Here is an 11,743-nt window from a genome sequence, read left to right as displayed (position 1 = left end):
ACCAGGAATAACGGTCACAAGCTGGCAGAGGGAAGTTTTAGGCTAGATATCAAGAAGCGCTACTTCACTTTCAGGGCGCCTAGGATCTGGAACCAACTTCCAAGAGGTGGTCCTGGCTCCTACCCTGGTTTTTAAGAGGAGGTTAGATGAACATCTTGCTGGGGTTGTTTGACCCCAATATTGTTTCTTGCCATGGCAGGGGTTCAGACTAGATGATCTACTCAGGTCCCTTCCGGCCCTAGAAACTATGAGACTACTAAACTAGGGTAGAAATTGGCCCCATATGCCTGAAAACATACTGTAAGGTGATGAAAAGCCATTTTTTTCAAAGATGAGTGCATGATCTGTGTACCTAATTTCTGTGAACAAATGGTACAACTGCCTGCAGACTGTGTGCATAAAAACTATCTCTAAGTAGCCATGCCTGTGCCAAATGCTAGATCTGAACAAGTAGAAATTAAACTTGCATGTGCAATTTGTTTACATCCATCTTTGCAATCTAACTCTCAATGAGTTAATCTGAAAACTAGATAAATAGTGCATTCCTATGCAGAGAATTATAGAAGGAAAGATCTGTTATATCATACCTATTCCCCAATGCCAGTGCAAAATGATTTCCTACATTTTATTCTTAATGTTTTTTTTACCATCATCAAAATACAGGGCTGGAAGGGGCTTCCTGGGTCATGATCTAGTCTCCTACAATTTCAAGCAGCCATGTCATATTATCTGAATCACATTTATTTAGTTCCATTTTAGAACTGGTTAGATTTTTGCTCTCCTTGCTTTTAATAACAGGCTGTTCCAAAGCCTTTCTTCTCTGAAGATTAGCCATCATCTTCACGTGTACATACTAATTAGTGGGATGAATAAAGTGTAGGGAACAGTGAAACAGATGGCAGTCAAGGTTACAAAGTTAAGCAGGGTAACCTATTTTGCGTGCAGGACAGATTGAAAAGAAATTGGTCAAAGCTTGGTCACATATTCACTTAAAGCCTCTCTCCAGTCCTACAGTTAGCAATCTAGATTATTGTTCAAGGATTGACACTTCTTGGTAACAAAATTTAAGTACTAAGATCTATCATGCTGTTAAATTACAGAAAGCACTAGGAAATGTGCTGGACACTGCTTTTGTAATGACAGAAGACAGGCTTTTCCCTTGTTATGGCAGCAGACTGCAGGTGTTTTATGTTTTCTTTTTGAATGGCTGCACAGAATGAACTGGTGAATTGTAACCTGAAATCAAAATATTAGCAGAAATCCAGTACTGAGTACCAAGCTCAGACTCTTGTGCATGGATAATTAAAGCATGGTACACATTTCAAGATCCCACAACAATTTATTTAAGGAATATGTGTATCCAATATTCTACCTGCAAATGGATTATCAATTATACCATTGGTATTTTATTCATGTTTAATTAAATCTACAGCTTGTGCAAGATGTCATACTGACATCCCTAGAAACTGCAAACTGTTGCACAAGATGGATACAGTACAGGTAACACTAGTGCAAAGTATCTGCCCTTGCTCCTGTAGTGTGATACTACCATTGGGGAAAAGTCTAATTTAAGCTTGTTCCCCAGCTTCTTTGTTGCTCATTCCAATTAGTGCTGAATATGATGTTGATTTTTTTTGTCATCCTTTAGTGACAGAAGATAGACTTTTTCCTTACTGTGGCAGCAGACTGCAGGTATTCTGTAAAATAAACTGGTGAATGGCTTTCAGTTACTAAACTTTCCATCACTGAGTATAGGCTGAACATGGTCAGGTTTTATTCTAGTGCTAGGGCTTATTTTTCAGTATATGTATCAATTTATGTCAGGTCTGCCAACTTCTAAGTCCCTAGTGGCCAAGTGTCGACATACCGCACAGATGCTTCTCTTTCCCACCACTGTGCCCCAGTGTAGTCCCAGACTAACCCTCAGCTCTGCACTGCTGTGCTACCCTGCCTCCTGGGGTAAAGGCAGGAAGCAGCAGCCAGAGAAGGAGCAAGGATCCTGGAGACTCTGTTGCTGTGGCCAAAGCAATATTGTGGGGAGGAGAGGGTAGCAGTAGCCAGATGAGAGTCTGGAGCTGCACATTAACCCTTCATGGGCTGCTAGTTGGACATCCAGTTTCTTCCTGGCTTTCCAAGACATCCAATCTTATGTCATGCAAATAAGTAAAAAAGGAATAGGCTTAATAAATATGACTTCAAAAATGTGCAGAACAGATCGTGGGCAAAAAACATTCTTAAAATGTGAGTCAGGAATTCTTAGTTCTATTTCCAGTCCCGCACTTGACTGACTAGCTGAGCTTGGAAAAGTAGAATAATGTTTACTTTTGTTCTGAAAGAGTGGGCAAAAATAGCATCTTTTTACTCAACAGGTCTGCCCCTCATATGTAGAGTCATATCAGCTGACCAAGATTTTAAGAAGAAAAATCTTACTCTTTTTGTTTCTTCTAACACTGCACTACCAACATTGCTGGGATGCTGTGAGCCAGGTGTGGTTCACCTGTGTCCATCATTTGATTTTTATTAACTAATTTCCAGTATGTTACACTTCTGTAAACCAGCTGAATACATTACTAGGAAAAAGATGGGTTGCCAAAACATAAGAGGCTATCATTTGCCTTTAAAGGCTGCACTGTAAGCAATGGTACATGAAATGGAAATAGCTTCACTTGGTTTTCAGAGTCTTGGTTGAGTTTTCAGCACAAGCCATTAAATGCATTTTCCCTGTAAAGTTAGCATAGAAGATTTGGAGCCAATGGGAGAGAGCAAATTTGGTATTTCAAGGAACTTTTTACTTTCATTATATGCTAGAAACACCTTGCTTTGGCTTCCCCATCTGTAAAAATGGAATGATAATAACTATCCTATCTTTCAAGCAGGATGTATACTTAATTAATATCCATAAACACTGAACTCTAACAGAAAGGGATTGTAGTGGCATAATATTACAACTGTTATGTCCTAGAATTGTTTAGAGTCACTCCATTCAAACAACAAACAAACACCTCACTCTGTTTCTTAAATGAGTTAGCCTTGATTGGTGTCACTTACATGCTGGGATGGTGCAGTCTCTTGTATTGTGATACAGCCGATGAAAGTGTTTACTACATTTTGGACTAAAATAGAGAGGACCTGAAATAAAAAGGGGGGTGGGGGAAGGGAGGAAAGAGTCATTAGCCAAAATGATTCAGAGCTCCTAGAGAAAGGAGAGACAAACTTTAAGTGGCATATATATGAAATAATGACTGCAAATGCAAAATGTACATGTACCTGTTAAATGCTTTAAAAATTTTTCTTTCATCCTCAGATCTCTGGGAACTATTTCTGTTGGAAAGAAGAAAGCATTCACTGTAACCTACTAGAAATACATGCATCACACATGGGAAGGCAACCTATGAGGCATGCCAAAATTCTGCTCATCTGAGGGGCAGAACCATAGGGCACTAGAAGCATGCAGGTGACGTGGCATTTGCATAAAGGGAGCAAATTGAAGCCACCTTTGTCTTTCATAAAGAACCACAGCCCCTGCAAAGGGGAGCGCTGCAATGCTGGAACTGATGCTCCCTGTCAGGCAAACAATCATATAGATGAGGACCACCAAAAAGTCACATTTGAGTAGTGTGCACTGTATTTTAGCTCCCCCCGGTTCTGGTGTATCACTTTAAATTCAATGACACCTAGAAACTTGTAGCAACTTCAGTAGTACAAAGAGTCCACAGCTATACCTGTGGTTGATGTTCCTTTTTTGGCTGTTTCATGCACCTTTTTAGCTACAGGCACCACCGCTGCTTTGTCAGCAATAATATACTAAGTATGGAACACAAAACTTGGATCAATATGATGACAGGAAACATAGAAACAGTATGTGTTTTCTCTAGCAGTAAATAAAGTTCACAGGAAAGGAATATTCCAAGCAAATTGCTCTGCCCTACCCTTGCGGTTTGCTTCCCTGCATTCTGTGTTCAGAAGATGGCAAAGTGAAACTGGTTTACTGAAATCCACTTAAGCCTCAGCCCCTGCTTGTGTCTTGTTGATTTACAGTTATCTTTGATTGCTTTCGGTTACTAACGCCATAGTGATAGCTTAGTGTTGATTGCGTATGATGTATGATAGGCTGTAGGGTCCTTTATTTACTTGACCATAAATGCCTAAGTAGCCTTCTCCATTCCCCTGGCACCTCTTATCACATATAAAGCAGAAAACATTTCCATTCAAATCTGATTCACTGATGAGGTTAAACGCTTCTCGAAAGTCATTTTTCATTTACCTCTAACTTGAGTCAGTCTAAGTAAAATTGGCCTTATCATGTTTGACCTAATTGTGTCATGAAGAGCATTAAAAGCTTACATGTTTCTCTGAGAAGCTTCTCACAGGACAGACCCTCTGGGAAACTGATGATAGGACTGACATAAAGGAAGGCTCTAAGGAAGCAATAATGCCTTTCCAGCTTTGCTGGAAACCATTCTCTTTTATTAACAATAAAAATAAGATGTCCCACATAGGAGCCAGGGAGTCCAGTACCAACCTAGCGGTTTTATTCTCACTGGATCCCATTCCCCAGCGCATTGGATTTGCTGATGCTGAGCAGCCACAAGCTCTGCCCAGCAAGCCACAAGCACCTTGTTTTGCTTTGCTGTGCTAGAGTTACAGAGTAGAGTGTGCTGCTTGTAACTTTTTTTCTAGCACAGAGTAAGGGAAACTTTCACATTGGCCTGAGTTAGGACCCAGGACACTTTGAGGTAGTCCCATGTAAAACCTTCGTTAAAATTGTCTATGCAAGAGAATAAATAGCATTTTAATGAGAGTCACTGATTACTCCAACGTTAAAGCTGCAAGTCCCGGGAAGGACCAAGCAAAGCCAGCAGATGATGGGAAAGAAGGGCAGAAAAAGGCAAAACATGGCCTCTCTCTCAGAAAACTGAAAATTGGCACAACTGAAATACTGAGGAAGGATTTAATAGCTGCCTTCAGCTACCTAAAGGTGGGGTTCCAGAGGGGATGGAGCTGGACTGTTCTCAGTGGGGGTGAATGACAGAACAAGTTGCAGCAAGGGAAGTTTAGGTTTGAGACAATGGGAGGGTAGTAAAGCTCTGGAGCCAGGCTACACAGAGAGGGTGTGGAATTCTCCACCCTTGGTGGTTTTCAAGACTTGGGTAGACAAAGCCTGTGTTGGGTTGATGTAGTTGGGGCTGGTCCTGCTTTGAGCAGGGGGTTGAACCAAATGAGCTCCTGAAGTCCCTTCCAACTCTTTCTCTAATCTCACTCATGGGGCCTAGACAGAGAGAGGGAAAGGCTGGGCGGTGGTGATACTACAGAGGCTTGGGGATGGCAGCGTGCAGCAAATTAAACCCGGCAGCCAGCGAGGCCAACTCAGCCTCCAGCTGCGGACTGCTGCCCCCTGCTCTGGTCTGCTTCCACTGCCTGTGACTTGCAGGAACAGCCTGGAGGGAGCATCAAGAGCAAATGCAGTTCTTGGGACCATGTAGGCACTCTGCTCCAAAAGAAATAACTTAATTTGGGTTGGGTGATAAATACAGGGTCACAAATATTTGAAAGGTCCAAGCACCCAAGAATGAAAAGGATTAGTAAAGTCAGCCCCAAGCCTGCTAACAAAGTTCCAGGTGTGGCGTCAGCTAGGGCTTGGCTGTGAAACCCGGAGCCAGGGGAAGGGGAGGAAGGACCGGAAAACTCGTTCGGGAGACTCCAGGCTACCTGATCTGAGCTTATGCTTCGTTTCCTTACCCCCGATCTCACTGTTCCCCCCCCCCCATGAATGCAGGAGAGATATTAGGGAAAACTTTGTGAGGAAGAGGAGAGGGCAACCCTGGGACCGGCTGCCCAGAGAGGTGTGCCGGGCTGATGTAGTCGGGGCTTGGGCAGGGAGCTGAACTGGATGCGAGGTCCTGAGGCTCCTTACGCCCCTCCGCGCGCAGCGGGTCTGCCTTTGAGCTCCGCGCGTCTCGGGAGCGGGGTCGCGCCCGCGCCCGCCGGCTTCTCCTCCGGGAAGAGCGAAGTTGGCCGCGCAGGAGGGAGCGGGCGGGGCGGGGCGGCGCAGCCGGGCACCTACCGACTCGCTGCTCGTCCGGGTACCCGCCGTAGTCCTCCGCTTCCCTGCGGTCCAAGCCGTAGTCGTGCTTGGAGAAGCGCTGCCGCCCGCTGTCCCCCTGCAGCTGGTAGCTCTTCAGCTCCTGGATGATCTCCATGATCAGGTCGAGGAGGCTCTGCCGGTCCTTTACATCCATGGAGTCGCTGGTCTCCGCGCGGGTGCCCGCCGCCAGCACCAGGAGCCCCAGCAGCGCCAGCAGCCGCGCAGCCCGCGGGGCGCCCATGGCCGGGGAGAGGCTCCGCGCTGCGGGGGGCGGGCTGGGCTCCTATTTCACTGCCGGCAGCGCGCGGGGTGGGCAGGCGAGGAAATCACGCGTGTGACGGGGGACGAGGCGCCTTATGTAAGCAGGGAGTCCCGCTCCGCGCCGCCCCCTCCTCCGCTGTTAAAAACCCCGGCGGCCCGCGCCTGCCTCTGCCTCTGCCCCCTCCGGAGCCGCCGCGGGGCCGGGCCGGGGCTCCTCCCGCCGCAAACTTCGCAGGCAACTTCTTGATTTCGAGCTTCATGCCGGAAACCCGCGGCAGCGGCAGGTGCCTTCACCTCCGGCAGCGGCGGCAGCCCGGACCCGCCTCCCCCGGGACCCTGCCTGGAAGCCTCCTGGCGGGGCAGCGCCGGCGGCCGGGCCGGGCGGGAGCGGAGCGGAGGGGCGGCCGGAGGCGGACGCTTGGGGCAAGGAGTCGGGCCCGCCCCCGCCTCTCCCCGCGGCTGAGCCGAGCGCGGCCGCCCCGGGGGGCGGGGAGAGCCTGCCCCGGCTTGGCGGGACCTGGACGTCGAGGCCCGGTGCTGCCAGGTGTACGATGACGATCGTATCTGGACCGTCATTTCCGGCTTTGTACAGTGTAGGAGCAACAGTAGTAAAAGTGCTCCAAGTGTACGGTATTTTTGGAGGCAGCTAACTGATGCAGCGTTATGTAAAACCCAAGTCACTCTCAAGGAGTTTTTACCAACTTTGGTGTGGGGGGGGGGTTACACACACACATATACACCATCGTTTCAAGCCTTGTAAAATGTATGAGCAATTTTTTATATATATATATATATAAAAAACATATAATAAAATATATATAAATTTTATATATATATAAAATTGCTCATATGTGTTATGATACATATAATTGCTCATACATTTTACAAGGCTTGAAATAATGGTGTGTGTGTGTGTGTGTGTGTGTTTATGTATATATATGTGTGTATCACGTTCCAGATCAAATTGGCCAGATCAGTTCCAAATCATATTGACTGAGCTGAACTCAGTTGTTCGAAACACCATGTATGGTGCTATAACCAGCAAGCCTCTTCCATCCCAGACCTATCACCCTGGGACTTTAGACACTCCCAAATCCATCCTACCTGAAGGGCCACACCCAGAGGTCTTGGGGTTCAGATGCCCCCAGATACTACAGGCGAGCATCCTCCATCCCAAACTCTTTAGTCATGGGCTTCAGACACATAATCTTAGCCCACAAGAGACCAAGAACTAATTTTTGGTTTTGCTGTCAGCATTTTCTTATGACTGTTTGCCTCAAAATGCAGGCTGCCCTCTGACTTATGACACAACTGGTTCCTGAAATCCGCAGCTTAAGTTGAAACTTGGTAACTCAGAACCAATTCTCCTATAGGAAGAATGGTATAAATGAGAGATTGATTCCTGAACCAAGGCCCAATACTCACACACAGTGGCCGCCACTGTTATCCATCACCCTGCACCACCGTGTGCTGCTTTCACACAGCTGGTCACACATCCAGTTTCACAGGCGGCTCATGATTGGGTAGGGGTGAGGCCCGTCATCAGCCCATGGAGTAGCATGTCAAGCCGAATGTGCTACATGCAACCCACCACCGCCACGTACCACCCTGCACCGCCATGTGCAACCCCCCCATTCCACATCTGGCCTCCACCCTCGCCCCACTCCACCTCCTGCTGCAAACCTGGTCACAGTTGCTTCCTGCTTGGGAAATTATGAAGATTTCATTTTAAATATTGGCTAAAATTCAACATCTTCCATGTGTCAGGTATCCAGGTCGTAGCTGTACTGGTCTAGAGGAAAAGGCAATCAGGGCTCATGGTAGATGTGATATCTTTTATTAGACCAAGATTTTTGCAACAAAAAAAAAAAAAAAAAAAGGATGTCTGACAGGGAAGATATCAAATTTTAGCCAATTTTTAAAATTAAATCTTCATAATTTCCCAAGTAGGAAGCAACTGCGACCACCTGAAACCTGAGATATTGCTCCTGCCTTGGTTCAAGGTAATTTGCATCATCACAGAGCCTCACAAGAGAGATGAGAGGCTCCTTACCAGCTAAGAAATGCCTGCCCAGAGGAGCTTTCCATCTATTGACTCCTCTGTGAAATCCTATGAAATATGAACTTTCATTTCTACCCAGAAGAACTTTTACAATCTTTTCTCTGATGCCTGGTGAAAGGTGTTTGTGTCCTAAAGCTTGCAATTAAAGAAACATTTTGCAAAAATCTTTTTGGTTTAATAAAAGTTATCACCCCTACCATGAACCCTGATGTCAAATACTGATACTGTAACTGTGCTGGGTCATGTAGTGAAGCATGCACTGCTTAGGTAATGGAATGCAAGTCAATACCATGAGGTTTTTACTCCCTTGGTAGCTTCTAATTCCAGCAGTTTGTGTCACTCATCTTTAACAGGACACAGAAGTGGGATCCATGAAAACTTTTACTTTTGGATTTCAAGCCCTCACAGAAATCAGTTTCTTTGGAAATGGACATGATTAATACAATTGTAAGTCAGACACATTTTTAAAGTTAATTAACTGCCTGGAGCAATATTTCCCTGTTTTATGAACACTGGTCCTTTCTGAGTTCCATAAGTAATATTTTAAGAAACTGTTATGCAAAATATATATTTCAGCTGAGACTCTCAAAGTACTTTACAAAAACTATCTGAGCTGCAAAAGACATCTGTGAATTAGGTAGATAAATACATTTCTACTTGGTTTGTAGGCAGGGATACAGAGACAAAGAGAGATTAAGGGTTAGATTCTGCTTTGTACACACACACATATAATCCATATATCGTTTACGTGTGTGTGTGTGTATTATTCATGTCCACACACACATACTTACACAAACAAATAAAAACAGGACACACTAAGCAAAATCATTTGGAATAGCCCCATTGACTTTAGCAGGTGTTCTTGCAGATTTACACAAGTGTAGATGAGAAGAGAAACTAAAGACTAAACTAGGCTATCCTTTCTCACGCTGGATAGTATCTTAAAGCTCAAAGCTACCAAAATACTTAGGGGCCTAAGTCTCATGTGAAACCCATTTTCAGTGTCTAAGTCTGAAACCGTGACCCTCAAAACTCTCCCTCTGCTGCTGCTCAATCACTGAGGATGTAAAGTCTGTAAGTGACAATAAAGTAAGAGAAAAGTTTTAGACTCAGGGTGGGACTGCTCCAAACTCAAGCTAGCACTAACACCCATCAACATCTGAGCAGTTCCTGAGGGTGAGAGGGGGAGTTAGCTTGGTGCCAGAACTGCCTCCTGGGCAGTAAAGTTCAGGGGGTGGAAAGTTTGTCTACACAAAACAGAAGGGTGTGGGAGGGGACACTGCATCCTGGGAAGCTAGAGGACTGCAACTGGGGCAGCTCATCTGTGGGGAGTGGCCATTCATTACTGGAAGAAGCTTTGGCTCTTTGACAAGAGGATGTTTTTCCAAGAAGAGGGATTGCCAAGGAAAGATAGGATCCACCTAATGAAGAGAGGGAAGAGTATCTTCACAGACAGGCTCGCTAACCTAGTGAGAAGACCTTTAAACTAGGTTCATCAAGGAATGGAGACCAAAGCCCTGAAGTAAGTGGGGAAGTGGGTGACCTGGAGGAAGAGCGAGTAGGAGAGGGCAACATGGGAGGCCTCCTCATTCTTCCTGAGAAAGTACGGCAACTGGCTAGTTACCTATGGTGTCTGTCCACAAATGCACAGGGCCTAGGAAACAAGCAGGAAAACTGGAAGTCCTTGCACAGTCATAGAACTTTGCTATGATTGAAATAACAGAGACTTGATGGGACAGTTCATATAACTGAAGTGCAGCACCAGATTTAGGTATAAATGAAGTAAGCTTCAGCTTAGGGCCTCACATTATGATGGGCCTCTAAACCAACCCCTGGGCTGTGAAGGGTTGGATGTGGACCAGAAGTGACCGCAGACTGGCAGACTGCGGCCCCACAGAGCCAGAGGAGAGGCTGCAACTCCTCTTTCAGGGCCTGTGGCAGCTGTGGTTGAGGTTTGGGCCTGCTCCCCTGCCTGGGGGGTGGAAGTATCTTTACTTGTGTGCCAGCTGGAAATTCTGGGGCTCTGCACGGTGGACCACAGTTTTCCAGGCCGTGGCATAGAAAGGTTGGGAACCCCTAGCTTAGGCCCCCCAGCATGTCATAATCCGGCCCTACTGAGGTGTTATCATGGATGGGGATAAACAGTGTAGAAGAGTTATACGATTGCTCAGAGCTCCAGCATGAAACTGGACACAGGCCTATTGAAAGCCTCTGGGTCAGGGTCAGAGGGGAACACAACAAAGGTGATGCTGTGGTGGGTGTCTGTTGTAGATCACCAGACAAGGAGGATAAAATGGAGGAGTGTTTCTTTAAACACCTAGTGGAAGTTTACAGGTCACAGGCCCTGGTTCTCATAGGGAACTTCAATAACCCTGACAAGCTGGGAGGGAAATAAAATGGTGCACAGGCAATCCCGGAAGTTTTTGGAGAGTGTTGGGGACAACTTCCTGGTGTAAATGTTGGTCAACTAAAGCGGTGTTATTCTTGACCTGCTGCTCACAAACCAGAAAGCATTGGTGGGGGCGTAGAAGTGAATGGTAACTTGGGCAGCAACAACCACAAGATGATTGAATTCAGACTCCTAAGGAAAAGAAGGAAGAAGAGCAGCCAACTTTGACTCCCTCAGGGAACTGATGGGCAGGATCCCCTGGCAAGCCAGTCTGAAGGGGAAAGGGGTTCAGAAGAGCTGCTTGTAACTTAAAGAAACCTTACTGAGGGCACAGGAACAAAACTTCCTGATGCATAGGAAGACTAGTAAATATGGCAGAAAATAACTTGGTTTAGTAGGGAACTCTTCAATGAGCTAAAACACAAAAGGAATCCTACAAGAAAGGTACCTTGGACAAACACCTAGGCAGGAGTATAGGAGTATTGCTCAGGCATGCAGGGCTGAAATCAAGAAGTCCAAAGTGTAATTGGTATAGCAGCTAGCAAGGCACCTGAAGGATAACAAGAGCTTCTACAAGTATGTCAGCAACAAGGAAGATCAAGGAAATTGTGGGTCCCTTCCTGAATAGGGGAGGCAACCTAGTGACAAATTATGTGGAAAAGGCTGAAGTAGTCAATACCTATTTCACCTCAGTCTTCACAGGCAAGGTCAGCTCCCATAGTGCACCTGGCAGCACAGTTTGGGGACAGTGGTGATGTAAAAATCGCGGTTCGTTTCTCGGGAGGTGGAAAAAACCTTCAGCCACAGACACACTCTATTAGCAACACTATTTGCAAATAGGGTCAGAGAGTGAGACAAAAGATCAAACACTCTGCTGCCCCCGAGGGAAACTGCCCAGCTGGCTTTATCCCCTCTCTCCTGACCACGTGTGCAGAAGGAGGAACTT

The 11,743-nt window shown here is 46.0% G+C and overlaps 1 protein-coding gene and 1 long non-coding RNA gene across 2 annotated transcripts in view; one reads left to right on the top strand and one right to left on the bottom strand.

Moving 5' to 3' along the window:
- Positions 1-6,607, bottom strand: part of FAM150B (family with sequence similarity 150 member B) — a 16,008-nt gene extending 9,401 nt beyond the window's left edge. The window contains exons 1-3 of the mRNA XM_019537466.1: positions 6,065-6,607; positions 3,268-3,321; positions 3,049-3,129 (exon numbers count right to left, since the gene is read on the bottom strand). Coding sequence (XP_019393011.1) covers positions 3,049-3,129; positions 3,268-3,321; positions 6,065-6,326 — 397 coding nt within the window. The 5' untranslated portion in view covers positions 6,327-6,607. The remainder of the gene's footprint in view (positions 1-3,048; positions 3,130-3,267; positions 3,322-6,064) is intronic.
- LOC109311693 lies at positions 318-4,009 on the top strand. Its single transcript, XR_002101580.1, has 2 exons — positions 318-1,500; positions 3,305-4,009. It is a non-coding gene; the product is annotated as an uncharacterized LOC109311693 (long non-coding RNA).
- Positions 6,608-11,743: the final 5,136 nt, after the last annotated feature.

This window comes from Crocodylus porosus, unplaced genomic scaffold, assembly GCF_001723895.1.
Source record: "Crocodylus porosus isolate Cpor-Errol unplaced genomic scaffold, CroPor_comp1, whole genome shotgun sequence".
NCBI classification, from domain to species: Eukaryota; Metazoa; Chordata; order Crocodylia; family Crocodylidae; genus Crocodylus; species Crocodylus porosus.
The sequence above is the reverse complement of the archived record's forward strand: the minus strand, read 5'-3'. Positions and strand labels throughout refer to the sequence as shown.